Source organism: Pempheris klunzingeri, chromosome 4 (genome assembly GCF_042242105.1).
Source record: "Pempheris klunzingeri isolate RE-2024b chromosome 4, fPemKlu1.hap1, whole genome shotgun sequence".
NCBI lineage: Eukaryota > Metazoa > Chordata > Actinopteri > Acropomatiformes > Pempheridae > Pempheris > Pempheris klunzingeri.
Genome location: NC_092015.1, coordinates 7,890,237 through 7,911,972, shown reverse-complemented (window position 1 = coordinate 7,911,972; position 21,736 = coordinate 7,890,237). Strand labels below are relative to the sequence as shown.

Here is a 21,736-nt window from a genome sequence, read left to right as displayed (position 1 = left end):
GTCCCTGGCGGCACTTCCACTCACCGCAATTTTTAAGATACACGGAAAATTTCAGGGCTTTGTAGTTCCATCACAGAAGTGCAAACACGCGCACACGAGCACATGCGTAGTACACACCCAAGGAAAAGTGTGCATGTTAACCCGGTTAACTGTTGGGAGGAGGTGGGGGGTAAAGAAAGCACAATGTCAGGGGTTCAGGATGTGGAGGTCTCCAGGCCTCATGCTGAGGTGAATGTATGCTTCTCTTTGTGACCTTGGTTTCAGTCCGTCTGTGAGGCTGTTCCCTTCTTGGCAGTGACAGCACTTAGCTTTTGCTGAAATTGGGTTATGGGGGTGATTACTGATCCCCATTTGTTTTTCATGGGCTTAAGGCTACACCGAGACATGTTATGGCTACCTTAGCTAATACTGACCCTGTGTTGAGCACAGCCTGTAAGACATAAAGCCATGTTGTAAAATGTTTTCCTGCCTCAGAGATGTAACACAATACCCACGGTGAGCTAAAGTGGTGTAATAGCAGCACCAACCAATTATAAGGACACATATTGGCGGCAGCTACCGAGCTGAATGTTGACACAATACCCTCATAACATTGCCTCAATCTCCACTTTCTCTTTGTCTCTGTTATGGCAGATTTGGTGCTTGGGGAATGAGAGTAGGTACCACATCAACCGCACAGTTGACGGCTCAACCTTATCCGTGCTGATTCCCAGTCTGGCCCCAGGGATCCGCTACAGTGTGGAGGTAGCAGCCAGCACCGGAGCAGGTCCTGGAGTCAAGAGCGATATCACCTTCTTCCAGCTTGGTGGGTAGAAACAATCTTTAGTTCTTGCTCATAGGAAGTCATATAATTATTTTGTTTTTCCTCTGGTGGTTACATTTGGTCTGTTTCAATGTGTTTGTCCTCTGGCAACCCTTGCACACAGAATGGAGCCCAATCATCTGACAAATAATGATGGCATTAATCCAGTCATCTCAAATTAAGAGCTTTTCAGTAATATGCCTTTCTGCCAAGTAAACAGACAATTATGTAATTCCTTTCTTTGTAGGAACAGACATGTGCAAGCCCCTGCCGGTTTTCCCTTTCATAAGCAACAGTGATGCTTAAAAACTGTAATTGAAGTGATTGCTGTTCACAAACATCAGCACACTTGCCACAAAAGACTATGAAGAGTTTGAATGACAGTGAACTTTTGCAGTTTTTGTGCACACCGACATGGCTTTCAGCTACAGTAGCTGACAGTGTGATCAACATGGGCGCATTAAATTCCTGTGCGGCAGAGCTGTTGAGCTGGCTGCCCCACCCTGCTCCGCTCTCCAGTCAAGGATCCAATGTTTTCTGCCTCTGATCTGCTTCAAACAACAAAGGCAAAAATGAATCCTGCACAATGGGCTCAGACACAGCATGTCATTAATGCTAAGAAACACAGCGCGGACTACACTGGGGCTAGTTGCTATAATTTATTTAATGTATTTTGTCCCTTTAGTCATATTTTGAGATGCTTTGTCATTTTTTTATTCCTTAAAGCTCTGAACTGGCCTACTCAGGAGAAGGATGGAAAACACATGGATAACAGGATGAGAGAGAGAGAAAACTCCATCTGGTTTTAAATGTGTGATTGAGTGGGCTGGGATGGGCATGAAGAAGCATCGGCTGTGACTGATACAATTTCTCTCCCCTGAAGAGTTCCTGTGGTGATTGTTGCCATGTTCCAACACTGGAGTGGAACAATGCGCCTTGGGGACCAGCGCTTCACCCAAATGCATTTGTCACACTCCAAGCTTGTATGCGTCATCCCAGCCTAGATACCTGTACAGTCCCTTGCGGCCTGCTTAGTCACATTGGCATGCTCCGTTCACTCGGCCAGACAGAGCCACAAATTGGAAAGACAGAGAAGTGAGAAGAGAGGCACTGGAATGGAGACATTGACTGGGAGGCTGAGACTAAGACAGACAGAAGGATATGGAGGGGCAAAGGCAGGGAGCTGGTTTCACTGGGGAAGTGTTTTTGCCTCTGGCAGAGAAAGTCGGTGGAAGAGTGGCTACAGCATGAAAGACTTGAGAGAAGGAGATGAAGACAAAGTAACATGAACATGAAGAAATTTCAGAATGGCAGAGGGTGGGGCAGCCCGGAGAAGTCTTTCATGTATCACGCATGAGGGAGAAGCACAGAGAGAATAGACAGATGAGAAAAACAGACCGAGAGCTGGTTGTTGTGAGCATCTGTACCGACGGTGCCTTTGCAGTGTATTTCACAGTAGAAACAGCTTCAAGGCATTCGCACCTCAGCTTTTCACAGATGTGCCTCAGTTTGCTAATTACTGTGGTGTCTGTATTTGAAGATGATCTCATTGGATTTATTCATATGATTATGAAACCACCATCACTCGCAGTAAATGATGTCTCTCTGTTTTCCTGTCCGGTTCCATCAGGCTTGTGTGGTGCACAGGCTCTGTTTGAACGTCTTTGGTTGCTTTTGTCTGCTCACCTGCCATTGTTGACTGGGATTTGGGATGAAAGCCTTTTGAATAATAGAGAGAAACGACTCCATTTCCTCAACCAAGCCTCATACACACCTGCTGAGATGAAGAATGTTTTGTGCATTAAGAGAAAGAGGAATGTTCATATTCATATACTGTGCTGACTCCATTTATTTTAAATATATTTTCCATATTTCAGGCTTTTCTATGTGGTTTGAATTTTAGATTTTTAGATATTTCTTCTCCTCTCTTGTCCACTGTTTTCACATTCCTGACTGCCTTCATTCTACTTGTGCTGTCCACCAAATATAACTGTATCCTTTCCAATCCTTCCCCCTTTTCCATCCTTAGATGCCTCTGGGCGAATGACAGAGACTGTGATCCAGGAGAACCCCCTGTCCCAGCAGATCTCAGATGTGGTCAAGCAGCCGGCCTTCATAGCAGGCATAGGAGCTGCTTGCTGGATTATCCTCATGGTCTTCAGCATCTGGTTGTACAGACACCGAAAGAAAAGGAATGGCCTCTCCAGCAGCTATGCAGGCATACGCAAAGGTCTGTACACAAGTGCAACAGTACACCTTTAACACTACCAGAAATATCTACTTGAATTTCTGATTTACAGTGCTGGTTTGAGGTTGGAGGTTTTCACACTTACAAAATTTGGTGAGAAAATGCAATGCAAATTTTATTAGTGTGGCACTGTGTTTAGTTCCATTTCAAGCCAGTCCCTTGGATCTTCTTCATCCCAAATGCTGCCAAGCTACCTCAAACCTTGCCTGTCACTCACAGAAATATGTCTTTGTAGAGCTCTCTAGGTGAAGTCTAACTGAAAGCACTCTCCAGTAGAGTGCGTTAAGATGTGATGTAAGCTCCCGCTGAGAGTGCTGCATGAAAACGTCTTTTATTTCTTTTTCATACTACTGTCACGCTGATTCTGCAAGGGTGTGTGAAGAGTGTTTTCAGTAAAGTACATTGAGGTCCAACAACTCCCCTTTTAGCGACTCCCCTCTGACTATGCTGGGAAAGACAGAATGTCTTGGCATAATCCCTCTTTATCAAGGACATACTGACATTTTTTGCTTCAAGTACTCTTGCTGTCCTTTTAAAGATGTGTCTTTAGATATGGAAGAGTTTAGCATTGATCAATCCTGTTAATATTGTCTACTTGGCAAATGTTTTGAAAAAATCCAGAGAATCCCTGCCCACGTGTGTTTGGGCTGCATTTCAACGCTCTTAGAGTAGCAACAGCGTAACCCAGAAGGTTCTTACCTGACTTGAATCGAAGTGACAGGGTTCATGACATGCCCAACCTGTGCCCACAATAGTTAGAGTATAAAGAGGGCTATTAGCCTTTCTTTCTTAGGCTCATTTATGTGTGGGCTGGCTTAATGCGTGGCCTTGGGCTGTGCAGCTGCTGCCTCTGAGCACTACCTGCACCATCCCCACTCCTAGGCTCAGGTTTACTGCTGACTGCCAGGGGTTAGAGGAGATTCACCCTTCAACCTTGAGAAACACACATACAATAGAGTGACTTAGCTCTTGCTAATCTGTGGCTGTCACACAGAAAACACGGGCTATCTATGTGCTACATTCACTGGAGTCATGCCAATAGTGGGAATTATCGTTTAGTCATGTGAAAGTGAGAGAGACATCAGCCAAGCTTTTTATTTAAGCTCAGTGGTGTTGTACAGCTTTTTCACGCACCTTTGTGGTCCAGAGCTGTTGCTTTTCTCATTATGGTTTATATTATCTTGGACGTCATCAATCAAAGATCAATAGTGCATTTCAAATAATACTTGGATTTAATTGTATTTAAGTCTGATAACCCTCTGATGCCAATTTGATGTTGGATATGTTTTGCTTCAGACTTGTATGTATACATGTATAATCTGGGACACCTTCATCCAAGCAAACAGTCTCAAACAAAACTAAACAATGCCTGAATTCTTTTAACATAATTAACAGAGGTTATTCAGAGGGAACATTTGATGCAGAATAGTAATTTTGAAGCCTTTAGTGTGCAGTAATGATCTGTGGACAGGTTAGAAAGGACTGTGTAGGCTGAGGTTACCCTCTGAATCCGACTTTATGTGATTCTATATGTAAATGATGTTTACTCACATAAACTCACAAAGCTCCTCAGGGGCACAGTAGGCAAACGTGCTCCCCCACATTCTCCTTCTCCTGCACCCAGACCACATGAGGCCACGGTCTTTGTTGGAACTGGTAACTAAGAATGTTTTGAAAAGAGTATAATTGCAACCACATGAAGCAACAAACTGCACTCAGGGTGAAATAGGTTGAACTGGAGCTTGTGCAATGTGTGCAACAGTGTATGTTAGCATTGCCTTTAATAGATTTCACATTTAAATTTATAAAATAAAAATCTCAAATAGCTTTTTTTCTTATGCCCCTGCCAATTAATGCAATCATGCAAACCTTATGTTGATCAGAACTAATATAAATCATGACACTGTGCAATACAGCTTTATTAGACATGCTGCAGAACTCCTCAAAATCTTGGAACTAAAATAATCCAAACAAATCAGCTTAAAAGCCTCACATCGCAGCAACTAAATAATTACCAAACAAAGAGTCCGTTCAGCTCAGTTACAGCTTCATCTAGTCTGGGACTGAACATCTGTGACTGTCCTGTATCAGAATAGAAACCTGATTTATGTATTTCAATCACGTTTACATTTGTCACAGCCTGTTTTGCCTACCAAATGCTAGTCTGTCTCCTCTTCAAAGGCATTCATAAAACAGATAAAAGCCACACAACCGTTCCTATCTTTAGACTTGTTTGAGCATCAAGAGGAGAGATTCAAACGTGATAGGATGATTGTGGCATTTAGAGGACAATTGCTGGCACAGGTACTATTTGAATACATTGTTTGAGGACATGGAAATATGACAACAACAGTATCTTTCTTTGCAGATGTTCCCCTTATACTGTAGGTTCAAGGCAGACAGCAACATTTCTTGCACATTTTTAAGTCAGTGTACTGGATGCCTATCAGCATTGCTGCAATGTTGCATCAACTGCAATAAATACTGTAACATTCTTCACTTCTTCAAAGTAATTGAGCTGCACGGGTGATGATGTGAGTGTTAGAGATCGCAACAGATATCTCCCTAGTGTGTGACCCCCACCCAGCAGGCCTCTGACAGACTGGGCCAGGATTTGAACCAGCAGCTGGCTCAACACTCACTTTCTCCCAGTTGGGGTCCAGGGATGTCTGCAGGGATCAAAGGCTAGGGGCCAGCGGGTAGCGTGTGAATACAGTCTAGAATACTTTTTGTGGACATGTGTACTTTAACAGAAGCTGTGTGGCAATGAAGCATATCAATTGTGTCCAAAGGCACAATAATTAAAATTTATTTCCATTTTTTCTGTCCCAACAGTGCCATCCTTTACTTTCACACCAACAGGTAAGCGTTCAGATTTTGTTTCCCTCTATGCAAGTGATGTCTGTTTTTAGTCATTAACTGTACAGCACATGAACACTAGTCTTTTCACGGTATCTGTGATACAGCAGCTGGAACAGCAACTGTAAGAGAAGTGAGAAGAGAAATAAGAGAAATGGAGTGTAGAGAAGTCAGCAAGGAAAACTCAGTGTGTCCCCATAAAAGGAGCCAATCATTGGCAGAGGTTAAAGATCTACCACGAAATAAATGTTCCACCAAATGCTTGGGTCATGTCAGAATGCTATGCTTTAAGAGAAACAGGCCACACTACTGAGAGGCTGTTAAAACTAGTGCTAACTTGATCAAAGTGCTTCTGGCAACCTCAGATGGGATTTTAGAGAATGACACACCACCAGCACTCCAACACACCAATTGGATATAGGCATGCGGCAGTGGAGCTAAGGAGGTTATCTGTGAATTGAAGTGACACCGCGTAAAAGAGATAAAAGAAAAGCTCTCTCTGTGCCTCTCTATCTTCTCTCTTTGCAAGTTTGTATTTACAGTCCTCTCCTCCTTATTCTTTCACCCATGGACTTGCAATAGTCTGAAGCTCCCAAGAGGTGCGTTAGGAGTGTTGGAAGTGCTTAGTGTAATGTTGAATGTGAAGCCGTGACTGGGTGAGAGGAAGTGAGAGAAGGAGAATGAGAGTTAGAGAGACAATACTCTACAGTTTGTGTTGTGTTGTGTGGTTACACTGGCTGATCCTGTCTGTGCGGAGGTCGTATCTAAACAGTAGCAGCGTTGTTTCTGTCTGCCTTGAGGCTTGCGGTCAGGTAGGATAATTTTGCAGTTGCAAGCTTGTTTCATGATCTGCTGGAAATCTTTCAGGTGAAACCTACTTCTTGCTTTGTGTGTTTACATTTCTGTCTCGATAAGAAGAAAATCTCCGCCCCGGTACCCAGTGTAAAATCAGGACACAACAGTGCATTATGCTGATTTTAATCTCGAACCAGATTGTGATACTTTTTTTGCATTAGAGAAAGCTAATCTAAGAGGTCCTCTGGCTGCATGCAAAGGCCAAAACCATACTTCCTGTTTTGAAAAAGAGGCAGGGAATCGACACAGCCAAAGCCCTACCTACCCCTCTTGCACCTTCTCTCCTCTCAGGGAAGAGATTGTAATTAAAGTTAGAAGTTTATCTCTCCTTCACACACCGGCAGCTTAGAGCTCCTTGAAAGAGTCCAACTTGCAGCGCACAGAGCTTCAAACACACTGAACCCAAGCCAGAAAACCAAAGAGCTCTGCATCTCTGTTCTTCATAAGCCTCTTACATATCCTCCTCCTGCTGCTCCTGTTGCTGTATGTGTGTGTGACTCAGCCGAATTATGCCACACACATTCATTCACATGCTTACTTACACTACCACACACACAAAGTAGCACTCATACAATTCTCATAAAACTGACCGTTCAAGGACAAATAAATAATTGTTGCTGAGTTTATATGACAATGGCAAATATGATGTGATCACATATATAATAGTGGTGAAATCATGCTGGAAGCTCATCATTTTCTCTCTTTTCAGTGGCATATCAGAGAGGCGGAGAAGGTGTAAGCAGCGCTGGAAGGTAAGTGTTAATTTATTGTTTTTATAAAGAGTGTCTATCATAATATTTGAAATTTGAATCACCTTTCTTGACATTAAATGATGATTAAAGTGTAATAACAAATACAATAGGATGTTAAACCGTCCTGAATGGATAAATAGGGTTGGGCAAGTGTACTTTTCTTAAATGAACACTAGGGGGCGTGCTGTGACTTCCTTAAGCACCACAGAACCGAGGAGGGTTGAGGAGGTGCCCCAACTATGCTATGATAACGGGAACAAAGCCCCATGTAGTCTGTCAGTATGTAGTATGTCATCCTCATCCTATATGGTGGAGAGCCACAATCAACCACAAGGCTGTGCCATAGCATCATCCTAAAACATTCATGGAGAGAAATGCATGCAAATAGCAGTGGCAGCACACCTCTCCGTGTTGTGGAATGGTGCATTGTGCCTAAACAGTGAGACTGTAAAGAATTAGGCTTGGTTAAGTATCAGCTTGCTCATTTGTACTTCCACTGGATGGCATTTGGCATGTTTTCATACAGATGGGAAACAGTGAAAATTGAGCACACAGACAAAAACAGGAAGTATGCATGTATGCGTTTGTGGCCCTCTCTTTACTGAAAGTACTGAATGTACACCATACTGACTGTAAGTGTACATTTGTGTTGTTGATGTGTTAATGAATAGCTAGCTTGGAGCCATCAGCAGTAAATCCATATTCATTATATTATCCAGTTCTATGATTAAATCCCATGTGCAGCAAGGCTGTGTAAGCTCTGCACAAAGACAATGGCCATTCAATATCAACATACAACTGCAGGGGTGATTGAGGAGCTATTGTGAGATTGTATTTGGCCGTACAAGACAAATGTGTTCATTACCCAAAATGAATCCAAGAAATGAGTCATTTGAGAGGGAATGAGGAAACATAATTCAATGTTAATTCAGTGTTGGGATATGCAAACTGGGAGTCGCTCTGTGGAGATTTGAATGCTGAAACAATGTATGGCCCTGGTATAGTAGTTTGCATTCCCTTTATATGCTAGATTGATTCATTTCATGAGCAATAGGAGGCTATTTATTCTCAGCTCTTTTAACACGAAGCGGTTGGCGTGAGGTCAGGTTGTACAGTAGTCTTGTTGAACAAGTGATGCTGCTTTGTGTTGGGATTAAAGCCAAGTGAATAGGAGCAAGACACGGAAACAATAGAGATGGATGGTTAGAAGATGATGTGAAGGACCGGTCCACACGGGTTTTTCGGCTGGTGCTCAAGTTTCACTTTTGTGTGTAGAGCTAAAAAAAAAACGTTTTAAATGAAAGAGATGTTGTGCGACACCAAGAAATCTACTCGGAGGGCGTTTGTGGTTCACTGGCTGTTCAGGACGCACATTTCGCAACATTGGGAGTGAATTTTATCTGGCTGTCTAATCCAGGCAGATCGCTAATGCTCACAAGGGCTCAGGGAAAGTGTCATTGGCTGTAGGCAAGTCAAGCACACACAATTTATTTAGCTGGGCTTTTTTCTACTGTGCTCCCTATGCCTGTGTGTGCATGTGTGTGTCCAAAAGGCAAAAAGTACTAAAGCCGGATTTCTATTTTTCCTATTCTTAGCTGCTGGATAAATAAACTCCACATAATCTTCTCTTTCAAATATTATGTTACTGTGGGTGTTTCAGTTCATTCACATAAATGTCATTGTGGTGTTGGCTTAGTCTCTTACTATTGTTAACCATTTGGTCCCATTTTTCACAGGCCTGGCTTGCTAAACATCGGGGAATCTGCCACTCAGCCCTGGTTGGCTGACACATGGCCCAACTCCTGCTCCAACCACAATGACTGCAGCATCAACTGCTGCACTGCAGGCAATGGCAACAGCGACAGCAACTTGGCAACATACAGCCGCCCAGGTACGTGGTGTTGACACTTCCATACGTCGGCACTAACCAAAATAAGCACTGGCCTCAAACGCAATGATGCAGTCCTTGACAAACAAAAACAAAACTGTAGAGATAAGAAACGTAGGAGCTAGGGGAAAGGAGCAGGGCAAAAGGAAGTAAAACAAGATATCTAGGTTAGCTCCCTAGGGAGTTGTTCTGTGTATCTCTTTGTATAGGTCTCCACAGGAAAAACCTGAAGAAATATTAGGATTAACAGTGGCTGTGTGCTGGTGTGTTTGATTTATCTAAGGTTAAAGTAGAGCTGTTTTAGGCAGGAAATAAAAGGAGCACACTGAGAGGGGCTTATGGCTCTACTCTGTTGCTAATCGAATTGCTCTGCTGATTTCCATACTGTTGTTATAGCACGTAATGTAATTTCCCTTAAGTGCTCAGTTATTTAAGAAATGTGCAGCGGGCGAAGAGGTCAAGGCTGGACTGCAGACAGTGGCCAGAAGCAGAGGAAGAGAGAATGATATAAGGAGAAAGGTGCACCTGGAAGACCAGATGGAAAGGGGGGGGGGGGGGGGCGCAGGGTGATGATGAATAAGTGTAACCGAAGACATAGACTGAAACGTATGTGCAGAGGTAGAGCGCGTGAATGAGCTAAAGTAAAGATGGGTAGGTGGAGAGGAAAAAAGTGAAAGAGACTTATGGAATGCCACCAGATGGCCTTTTAGTTTATTCAGCACTAGTACATTTGTCAAGTATAAGGAGCGAATTTGGACTCCAAATACAGTACTACTGTACAATATGCATTATTATACACACATACACGCACAGTGACCTATCTGAAAAGAGAAAAGTAAAACTCTCAGCCAAAAATTCTAGCTTGGATGACACGGGACTTAATGTTATTAATTTTCAGCTGTGACCCAAGTCTTAAACAACCCTGTCCTCGGAAACTTGGACTGCAATGAAATGCTTTATGTTCTAAATTATGCTCTTTGGGACTGTGCCTTTAAGGGTTGCCCATAATTCCTATTCAGCTGTTTGGCCTAATATCCATCCAGCCATGCAATAGTTTCTCCTTACTTCAAACCTTTCTCAGTGAGGATTAATAATTCATTTCATAGACTTTATAGTCATCAAGTTCAGTTTTTTTTCTTGGTGCTAATCACCATTCTGCGGTTGAAGTGTTTAACTCTACATTAACATAGTGTGAGATGTTTAACAGGGAATAACAGGCTAAAGGCAGCCCTCCTTCTTCGCATGACACCCTGCTGTATGACACTAAGGAGCTTGCCAGACGCATGCTTTGTGTGTGTGCCAAACCTAAACTCTGTGAACATTAAGAGGATCACTGACTAGGTGACAGAGCAAAGAAATAGGAGTTAATGTCCCTTTATCTCAGCCATAGGGGCGCTTTCACACATCAACCTTTGAAGTATCGAGCTGTTCCATGCTGCTGAAATGTGAGGCGCATGGCACGAGCAGCATGCACCTATGGCCGTCCTTGGTATTTACCGCAAGGCTGGCTCTCAGATCTGCTGGAGGATTTGAATATTTTATGAGCCAGGGAAAATTGGATCTGTCAGTGGAGCTGTGCTTTTACTGCGCGCCTCATTCCAGGTCTTTGATACAGACATGTTTCTCTGTCCCTCTCAATGAGCAAAGACTCTCCCACTGTCAGATGGAAAAGAACAGAGATGACACCCACACTGAGTCATGGGTGAGACTCAGAAGAGGCTGAGCAAGAAGGTGTAATACCACCTGTGTCCCTCGCCTAAAGTAGATCATCATTTTCCAAACAAAACTGAGACTTTAAATGGAAATAGAAATGTCTCTCTGGTAGGCACAGTGATCTTTCAAAAACTTGAAATTAATATGTAAATGTATTTCACTTTCCTCAAATAAATGCTTTCAGCTCTGCAGTAGGTCAGATGACGCCCTATTGTTTCAAAGCTTTTACCGAAGTGGCATACTGCTGCTAGGCTGATCAGCAGTAGACGAGATTGACTTAATACCCTCCTCATGTTCTCCAGCCGACTGCATCGCCAATTATAACAACCAGATGGAAAACAAGCAGACCAACCTCATTGTGCCTGAGTCAGGAGTCTATGGAGATGTTGATTTGTCCAACAAGATCAATGAGATGAAGACCTTCAACAGTCCAAACCTGAAAGAGGGCCGCTTTGTGGGTCCAGGGGGCCAGCCGACACCATACGCCACCACCCAGCTCATCCAATCGTCCATCATGGGCAACAACATGAACTCAGACAGAGGAACCGGAGGGAGTGGAGGAGGACTCGGGGTTGGAGGGGAGATGAATGAAAAACACTGCTGGAAGCCCACCTCAGTCCTACAGCAGAAACAAGAAATGGGCTCCCAGCTCCAGTACAACATCATGGAGCAAAACAAGCTGAACAAGGGTGAGTGTGTGGAATACCCAGCAGCCATGGTTAAAGAGGTCAACTCCGAGCCATGATCTCCCTACACTTGACTTTTCCCTCTGTTCTCTCCTCTCCGGGCTCTTTCAGCCTCACTGTGGAAGCCTGTAGAAGAGTTTCATGCTCATATTTCCCTTGGTTCTGTCTCGCTCCTTCTCAGTCAGCATAGACGCCGTCATTCTTTCTTTCTGCCTGTCTGTATGGCATTCACGTAACCCCTCATCACCCTCCATGCAATCATGTCTAATCTTTGCCGCTAAATGTGGGCCAGGTCTGAATTGCTGTCATTGTACGGTATCTGGGTTGTGTTTTTGTGATGAAGGCAGGTGTGAAGGTTTATCTTTGGTGTCAGATTTCTAAAGGAAAGACAAAGATAACTCTTGAGTCTTTAGATGCTTTGAATGAAGCTATCATCACCTTGTTGTACCTGCAGAAAGGAACCACATCTGGTGTGATAGTTTTGATTTTTTTTTTTTTTCTGCAGATGTTGCACGTGTTCACATACTCACCTGAAAATTGCAAAGCATGTACTGCATGTCTCTTGTCACGTGTAACACTACATTGTGCTCTGTGTAATGTCCATTTCTACTACTGATAAACTGCTGTCCTTCATTTGATTGAAAAGGTTGGAGTTGGCAAGATATCTGCTAACCAAACACTTGATTCTCCCCATTATCAGACCGCTACAGAGGAGGTGACAGCCCTATGCCAGCCACCATCCCCTACAACCAAACCCATGACAGCCACACTGGAGGCTCCTACAACAGCTCCGACCGAGGCAGCAGCAGTACTTCTGGTAAGAGGCTTGGGGCATTAAAGACATGGGTAAAACCAGGAAGGGCAGTCATGGGTTATAAAATCAACACATCCGAAGAGACTCTCGCTCTCTTAAGGTTGTTTGGAGCTTTATTCTGTGTGTTTTTTTTTTATTTAACTGCCAAAGTATTTTCCCAGCTTATTATTGTTGTGAACCATATAATCACATACACCCCCCAGCTCCATTTGAAAATCCCTGTTTTGCTCAAAAGCAATAAATCACTTTGAGGCGCTAATAATGCATGCTTTAAAATGGTAATTTGATTAATTTCCATGTAAGCCTATCTTGAAGAGAAACTGAAAGGAAGATGCCTTCAGAAAGTGGAAAACTGCAGAATATAAAGAGAAAACTGACAATAATGCCTCTGAACAAAGGCATGAGCACCATGCCAGACATTTGCTTGTGTATTTTGCTGTCTGGGTGCAACGTCCTCCTAGGAATTTTTAAACCAAATTAGATCAAAGTATATTTTTGAATAAATTCTGTTTTTTTGTTTTGTTTTCTTGCTTTCTATTTCATTTCTCCGTTTGTCCTTGCTTAGTTTGCATTGTTTCCTTTAATTGGCTTTACTTTAATTCCAGTATGGAGCAGCCTAATTTCATCAGGGCCTCAATGTCTGTCTGTAGACAAGGACAAATGGTAACACATTGCAGACGGCATGCAACACTGCCACCTTAATGCCATGTATCCATTCTGATATTGCGTTTGAAGTTCAAGCCATTAAGGAGAACCCTTTAATGCTCACTGCACCTCACAGCTCATTGGTTCACAATTCTAATAGTTTGGTATTAATTGTACCCTTTCTGTCGTCTTCTCCCTACCTTTTCTCTCGGTAATACCGCTGTAGGGAAATGACTGCATTTTATAGAATTTCCCCTCATTTAATAACTGAGATGTATGTCTGCATAAAGTGGAAGGTTGCATTAGCCTTTGCACTCTCAAATGTAAAATTATCTTTTCTTTGTCAGACAGACTTGTTAGTGCATTTTATCTGCTGTCAATTCCTTACTCATTAACTTGCTATTTCTTCAACATTAATAATTGATGTGTTTTTCAGAAACAGAGCAAATGTTAAGTCTGTGTGTCTGTAGGTGTGTTTTGACTGATGGAGTGCTTTTTTTCCCCTCATTTTTGAGCAGGGAGTCAGGGTCAGAAGAAAGGAACGCGCACCCCCAAACTACCCAAACAGAGCACAATGAATTGGGCTGACCTCCTGCCCCCTCCCCCTGCAAACCCACCCCCAAGTCGGAGCACAGAGGAGTACTCTCTATCGATGGAAGAAAGGTGGGACATGTCTGCACAGACAAAGACACAGACAATCTGACAGGCACGCACTGTATTTAAATAGTGGTTCATTCTTCCTGCCTTTTCTACAGTTTCTCACATTCATCGCAAGCATTAGCCCCAAGGGTTTTCTATCTATTAGTGCTATACTCATGTCAAACCTTGATAGAAGGATGGCATGAATATTTAGTACATGTTTTCCTGGCTTCACTATATGAAAACATTCTTGTTTTTTGTGAGTGATATGAAGGTAATGAGGCTCGTTTCTCTCTGTTGGCAGCTGTGACCCAGACATGCAGTGCCCCATGCCCCCCTCTCACATGTACCTGCAGCCTGATGAGCTGGAGGATGAAGAGGAGATGGAGAGGGGGCCCACTCCTCCAATCCGAGGGGCAGCATCTTCCCCTGCTGCCGTATCTTACAGTCACCAGTCCACAGCCACTCTCACCCCCTCACCCCAGGAGGAGATGCAGCCGATGCTCCAGGATGCACCTGACAGCCATGAACGCAGGTACACCTGCATGGCATCAAACAGTCTACTGGGTTAAAAGCATAACAAGTAGCAAAAAACAGGTGGTGTCTATTCTCTAAAGCCTCATAGTGAAACATGATCTCTAAAGTACTTGAAATTCACAATGTTTTCCATGTTTTAGCCCATTAACTCCAAATTCTGTATATTGTACAGCACTATTGGCCATTTTTCAAAACCATATCTTCTGGTTTAGATTGATTCCTTTCCTTTCTGGGAGCCATTTGTTTCAGTTCATTTCAGTTCAGCATAAAAGTCAACTTGCAGCATTTTGAGAGTTGTAATACATCACAGCCTAAATTTAGTCCATTTTACCTCTTGTCAAAGTGACAGTGTGTGGTAATCCAGCTGTGAGCAGGAAAAGTGATTCACATCATTGTTATTGTCTTATTGATGTGCTTTGATGTAACACAAGGAGTCATCAGAATTATTGTAAAGTACATGATATTTTGTATTTAATTGGGTAAAACATTTAAAGTCAGCAGTGTGGTCCCATGGTAACTGGCTTTTCCGCATAATCTATCCAAAATTAGATGGGATTCTGATACTGTATGTCTCTCACCTCTTGCAGGCGCCATGCTGTGAGCCCCCCACCCCCTCCAAGGCCCCTCTCTCCTTCCCACACATATGGGTACATCACCAGCCCATTGGCCTTGGACACAGACGGCATGGAGGAGGAGGATATATTGGAGGAAGAGGAGGAGGAGGGTGACGAGACAGATGCAGAGGTGGCCAAGATGCACTACCACCATACCCACCCAAACACACACCCTCACCATCCCCAGATGCATCCACGAAGGTTGCTGCTACGAGGGCTTGAACAGACGCCTGCGTCCAGCATGGGCGACCTGGAGAGCTCGGTGACAGGCTCCATGATCAATGGATGGGGGTCAGCGTCTGAAGAGGATAATGTCTCTTCGGGGAGGTCCAGCGCCGTCAGCTCATCAGATGGATCCTTCTTCACTGATGCTGACTTTGCTCAAGCGGTTGCTGCAGCTGCAGAATATTCAGGCCTTAGGGTGGCCAAATATCCCAACACACAGGGCCACGAGGTTGGAGGAGCTTCAGGTGGGTTTTATGTGGTCAGCCACATTCACAGGAAATGTTACTGCAAGAAATTTGAGTAATTGTAAAAGCAAACAATTCTTCTCTCTTTTCTCAGCACGAAAATACCAAATAAACCCATCAGGCCACCGTCCTGGCAGCCCGGTGTCTACAGACAGTAACATGAGTATGGCAGCTGTACAAAGGAGGCCTCCTAAGAAGCAGAAACAGCATCCTGTAGGTCACCAAGGAAACCAGCGACGTGAAGTCTATAATGAAGGTAAACAATCCTATCTATCTAAATGTTAGGTGAGCTGAATTTATTTTTTTCTAGACAATACCAGCTCAGGTTATTTAATGATTACCTGGTGGACTGCAATGAGCAACACCAAACAAAAGCATAATTTTATAATGTAGAAACTACACATGATATAAAAAATATAAGTTGACAGGTATGTACATGATTGTCTGTGAAAGGTATTATTACAGCCAGCAGACTGATGGAGAGATAGACATGTAGCAGCAGCAGCAGGTTACTTGTATCCCGCAAGTACACAGATGGCCAGTTTGTATCAATGGCTCTCTTTCTATTCCCTCTATAGATATGGATAGTAAAAGTGCAGTTAACTGTGATGTAGTGTCTGTAAATGACTGAGTATGGGTGTGCTGTGAGCCAGAGTTTTAATCATCTTCTCTCGTGTGTTTATGCGCTTGCATACATGGCATCACTCCTAATCTGTGACGGTGCTGAACAGATCGGGCGAGTGGTGGGCTGGAGGCCAGAGCCGTTGTGAGGAGGGGGTTGTCTCAGGGGAGCTCTGCCCAGCTTGGCTATGCTGACACTGGGATGTCTCTCCACTCTAGCCACTAATGAAATTGATCCAGGTGCTCTGGCTCATAGTGAAGTGCCACCTTTCACTCGGCAGGGCTCGGACATAAACCAAACAGGGGCTAAATACCGGAGCACCTGTACACTGAAGAAAAAGCTTTAACCTTGTTAAGTAAAAGAGTAATGGGCTTTTTACAGCACCATTCTTTACATCACACAGCCTACCAGTGGAAAGGCACTTTTTTGTGGTCGTTTCTTTTCGGCTTTGATCTTGTGGGAAGATCTTTTTTTTTTTTTTTTTTATATGCATCTGTTACTGTTTGCACACGCTGTGTACAGTGTGTGCTGTCCCAGAGCTGGCTCTCCTCTTAGTGTCAGGTGTCCTTGAGTGTTGGAAGCACTTGGCAGGGAGATTTAATATCCACCTCACTGGGAGCCAGACCAGCTATATCACTGCAGAAAATCCAACCCATCCACCCCTCCACCCACCCACCCATCCCACCCCCAACCCAACCCTGAACCACCGCCTCCTGCCATCATCCTTATATCCTGGCCTCTTCCCCATCCGCTGCCCCTCCCTTTGGAGTGATCTCTCCATCCCTCTCCACTCTCTCCTCTTCTCTCATGTTCCCCTCGCCTCCGTCTTTGTTTGAGCAGCGAGGGGGCGGACTGACAGCTCTGCAGCTCTGTCTGTCCATCAGCCCTCCTGCTGATTGCATTTGATCTGAATGGATTGTTTTTCATTTGGAGGTTATTGCCTCCCCCCCAACTGTCTCCTCTTCAACCCCCACCCTACATACCCTGTCTGTGGTCTGGAAGACTGGTCCTGAGGTGAGGGAAGGGGATTTCATGAAATTTGAAGGAGGACAGAAAAGAAAGAAAACATTCCCTACACACTCACATTACGCTGTAATGTGCATCCCTATGTATTTCTATACAATGTTTTGTGTCTCTCTCTACCTTTCTAACTGAGACTACTCTCCCAGGAGCATCTCTATAAATACAACACATAAATACCATCAGTAAAGGCAGCAGGGAAAAACACAGAAAAACAAGTGAACCCACAAGGGAAGCAATCCCCATACCTTCTCCACTCCTTACCCCTCTTTGACCTACTCATTTCACTCTTGTTTGCACAGTGGATGTGGAAACACCCAAGTTATATTTCCCTCCATGATTCATATTGCGTTTGACTCTAATGCCTTTGTCTACCTCCTCTCTGAACTTAACCCTTTCCTGTCTCGTTTGATCTGTCTCAGCCTTGTCTGTCTAATTAACCACAGGGCCCTCCGATCCACCCTCCTTGGCAAGCCTAGAGACACTTCTCAGACCTGAGCTCTGTCCTCGCCAACATTTACTCATAAATCTAACAGGCACTCTGCTCCTCCTGTGTAGTGAGCTATATCTCACAGACAGTGGCATTGATCGGACTCGGGCTGAGGCAGGACTCAGGAGGCAAGAGAGATATTAAAAAACTGCAGACGCCTCTCTGCTGTATGATATTGACTGCCCCCCTTTTGTATTCAGGAGGAGTGGATGGAGGTGGAGGATAATCAGAAGAGTGTATTGAAGCTGCCTGATTCTGCCAACAAGACACAGCAAAGACATCACATGCCCCATTAGCTTCTCATGTGTAAAAAAGGAAATAAAAGCTTTGATTCTCCTTAAAGTCCAGTTTTCCATAATCATATGAGTCTAAATGTAGCCTTCAGGATGCAAGCAAGGTGTAATTGTTGGCACTTGCAAGGTTTATTAACTTTATAATCCTATGTGGATTATGGGTCTGGCAGCCAACAAAACCATCCTTCAGGTCGGAAGCTGATTAGAAGATGAAAAGCCATCGATCGCAAGCAGACGAGGCTTTTCTCTCGGCATTTTGTTTAGATGGCTGTGTGATGTGTGAAAGGCCAGGCGGCCCACTGGCTGGCCTCGAATGAATAATGGCTCAAGGACAAGCAGCATTGATTCATTGACAGGGGAAGTCGAGCAGGTCAGAGAGCCAGCTGCTGACCGTCACGCTCCTCTCTTCCTGCTCTCTTGCCTCTCGCTCAAATCTCATAACTCTCTGGCCTTATTCAGCGTCTCTAATGTCATCTGTTCTGTTTACTGTCTGTGTGGTGGAGTTTCCGTTCAGCAGGGCCGTGTGTACAGCTCTGAGTGTATGTACACACACTGCAGCTGTGTTTGCGCATCACCTTGCAGGTGTGAGACAACTGAGTGACAGATGATACACACTCAAGTTTCTAAAGTACACAGATTCTTGTTACTCGGTCTTGTGCAATTACCTAAGCCCCAGTTTTGATGTTTTGTTCTTACTTCCTGTGTTTATTCTTCAGATCTCCCACCTCCGCCCATCCCACCTCCAGCAGTTCTTAAGTCACCCACACACCCCTCCAAGGCAGCCCTGGAGGGCCGGGGAGTGATTTCTCCCAAAGCAGGTGATGGTCGAGACAAGAGAGGAGGCTATCGGCCCCGAGACGGCTCAGACCCAAGAACCAGCTCATCTGAACGCAAAGACGCTCAGGAGAGACAAAAGACTGCTCACGGTGGGAAAGGAAATAAACATGAGGGAAGCACCACCAACAAAGCACGCCAACACGCAGGTACAGATACAATGTGAGGGAATCCCTCAACGCTGTGTGCACTAGATTTGATTATGCTCAATTTCACCCACAATTGTTCTTTGTCCCAGGTTCAGAGGACATTCTGCCTTATAGCCGACCACAGTTCCCCACAGTCAACAGCCCCCGAGACCCAAGCTCCTCCAGCTCCATGTCCTCCAGGGGTTCAGGGGGTCGACGGAGAGGCGAAGGAGGCCGCAGGAACCCTGCAGATATGGGCCTCAACACCACGGGGGCCTTCCAACCAGGAGATGAAGAGCTAGAGGTAACGGATGTTAAAGTGCACACGAAAGAACCCCAACAGATCTGATCTTCAGATTGTTTTTAACATGAGCACAAACAATCTTGATAAGGATCTCTTAGAATTGAGAATTGGGACCAAGATGAAAGAAACGTGTTCAGCGCTTCCCCATGAACAAACTAATGGTGGCATTGTTTCTAAATGACCTCAAATCTAACTAAATCTAACATTTCTGTACTTCAGTTATGTGCAATGTGATGATATCTGGTTACGAAAAACAGATGCTAACAAAAATGATTTCTCTATTTTAATCCAGATGGTAGAAAGCTGAAGAACAGAGGAAGAAAACAAGGAACTGTCCCGATTTTTGTCCTAAGTGGAGCACCATTGTTTCTATTCAATTTTAAATATCTCAGTATTTCACCTTCATGTTGGCTGCCATTATACTGTACATCAGTAGTGTTTCTTTACATCTGGAAAACAGACCAATGGTTTTTTTCTAACTTATCATTTTCTATGTCCATTTGAAAAAAAAAAAAAAAAAAAGGAAAGTGTCTGACAATGGTGCATTCAAAACAAAATACACAGTAGTATATTTATGTTTAATTCCAATGCAATATGGAGTGAAATCCTACTCCAGACATTGACATGACTCGGCTTGCCTTCCTTGACAAGAACTTTGGGAGCCCATACAGTCAGAAGTTACTGTAATAAAATAACTGCAAGCAGAGCGGGGTGGACTGTCTGTAAATATACGTGTATACATGATGTCCTCTTGTTTTACCCATTGTGGTACCTCAAATTTGTCTTCCTTGTTTTATTTTGCAATTTCTAATTTTATTATGCCAGTAAATATAATTATTTTATCATTTCCATCCATGTTGTAAATTGCTATATTATTTAGCTGCCCCAAGAAAGTGCCACTTTGGGATTTCTATATTTTTCTTTTGTTTTTGTAATGCACTGTTATGTTTCGTGTTGTCGTCAATGTTTGTTACTTGTTTTACTTTGGTTTTAAAAGCACAATCACTAAACTTTATTTTAAACCATTTTATCTATTAACCTTTTTGTCTTACTGGAGGAAAACAGGTATGACAAAAGAGTCTAGTTAATCCTGATGATGACGATGATGATGTAGGTAAAAGTTGCTGTTTACGAAGGCTGTGCTTGAAAGGAGACTCCTTGCGTTGTGATTGTCTCCCTCTCCGGTTCTGAAGCTAGCTCAAGTGATGAAAAAGACAGTTAATGTGAGTCATAGCTGCAATGTAAATATGTTTTCACATTGACCACACACTCAGCTATTGCACATTAATCGAAAAGGTTATGTTGTCTACTAATGCACTTAAATGAATGTCAAATACAGGAAATTAGAGTCACTTTGGGAATCTGGAGAGGTTGTAATTGAACAAGACGAGTCTCTTTTCTTGATAAGGCAGGGGTGACAGGCCCCTGTTTTTAAAGGGAGAAAGGGCGCTGTTGTTTATTCATAGGACATCTGCAAACATTTGTTTCGTAAAGCAAAAAAGTAAAAAGAACCAAAAAAAGATCAATAAAAAAGTTGAAACTATACGTGTTCCTTTGGTCATTTGTTCACATTCTCTGAAAGGGTAAGGCAGGTTTACTGTTGATAAGAAAATTTCAAAAAAATTCTTAAAATTCTCCATTTTTTAAAATCACACCTATAAAACTGTTTGTCCACACTTCCTGTGTTGAAAATATCATTGGGAAATTGGGTGTACATGCACAGCCCGATTTCCACTCCCACAGCCAGACATGCTATAAATGGATGTAGAGGAGTCCTTAATCACACGCTTGCTTGTCAACACTTCCGCCTGCTCTACAAAGAAGTCATGTAATTTTACTGATTGTGTCACATCAATGAGGCTGTACAACAGTGATACAACAGCTGTCATTATGTGCGAACTTTACACACAGCTGTAGCTATTTAGAGGACTCATATCATTAATTCATTAAACGTACCGGTACCAATGACATCTCAGTCACCACTGTTGATCTTTAAAATAATCAATAATGTAGTTTATGTCACCTCATATTGAAACTGACTCTGCCCAACACAGCAATGTGGCTGATTGATGGAGCGATGGAGGTGTGTAAAGGCACAGGTAATAATGGAATCTATTCATGGTTGGTTTTAACCTTTTTATGGGATTTGTTCATCTAAAAATATAGCAGCTTTATCATCCTTAACCTTTAGAAATTAATTATGCAACTTTTTTTTATTTGATCAAAACCATGAAAACAGATTTAATTTCTAACCATTTAGCTGATGCTTATCAACCATATTTGCAGAGTACACAACAGTAACATTTGAGGAGTTATGAAAAAAAATATTCATAAAAGTAATAAACGTATTTTATGGACACATTTATTATAACTATAAATAAAAAGCATCATAATAAAAGCTCAATGTCAAAGCATCTATCGCATTCTAATTTAAAATCTGCCTCAACCAAAAAGGACACGATGTACTTCAACAACACAGTCAAGGAGGGAACTATCAATATCCCTGGCTCAGAGGCTAAACAG

At 43.2% G+C, this 21,736-nt stretch overlaps 1 protein-coding gene across 1 annotated transcript in view; it reads left to right on the top strand.

Annotated features, from left to right (window-relative positions):
* Positions 1-20,728, top strand: part of robo1 (roundabout, axon guidance receptor, homolog 1 (Drosophila)) — a 123,640-nt gene extending 102,912 nt beyond the window's left edge. The window contains exons 17-30 of the mRNA XM_070829613.1: positions 634-805; positions 2,832-3,032; positions 5,886-5,912; positions 7,474-7,516; positions 9,253-9,407; positions 11,420-11,806; positions 12,504-12,620; positions 13,781-13,925; positions 14,206-14,436; positions 15,026-15,522; positions 15,617-15,778; positions 18,664-18,930; positions 19,020-19,213; positions 19,506-20,728. Of these exons, the coding sequence (XP_070685714.1) occupies positions 634-805; positions 2,832-3,032; positions 5,886-5,912; positions 7,474-7,516; positions 9,253-9,407; positions 11,420-11,806; positions 12,504-12,620; positions 13,781-13,925; positions 14,206-14,436; positions 15,026-15,522; positions 15,617-15,778; positions 18,664-18,930; positions 19,020-19,213; positions 19,506-19,520 (2,613 nt within the window). The 3' untranslated portion in view covers positions 19,521-20,728. The remainder of the gene's footprint in view (positions 1-633; positions 806-2,831; positions 3,033-5,885; positions 5,913-7,473; positions 7,517-9,252; positions 9,408-11,419; positions 11,807-12,503; positions 12,621-13,780; positions 13,926-14,205; positions 14,437-15,025; positions 15,523-15,616; positions 15,779-18,663; positions 18,931-19,019; positions 19,214-19,505) is intronic.
* The last annotated feature ends 1,008 nt before the right edge of the window (positions 20,729-21,736 follow it).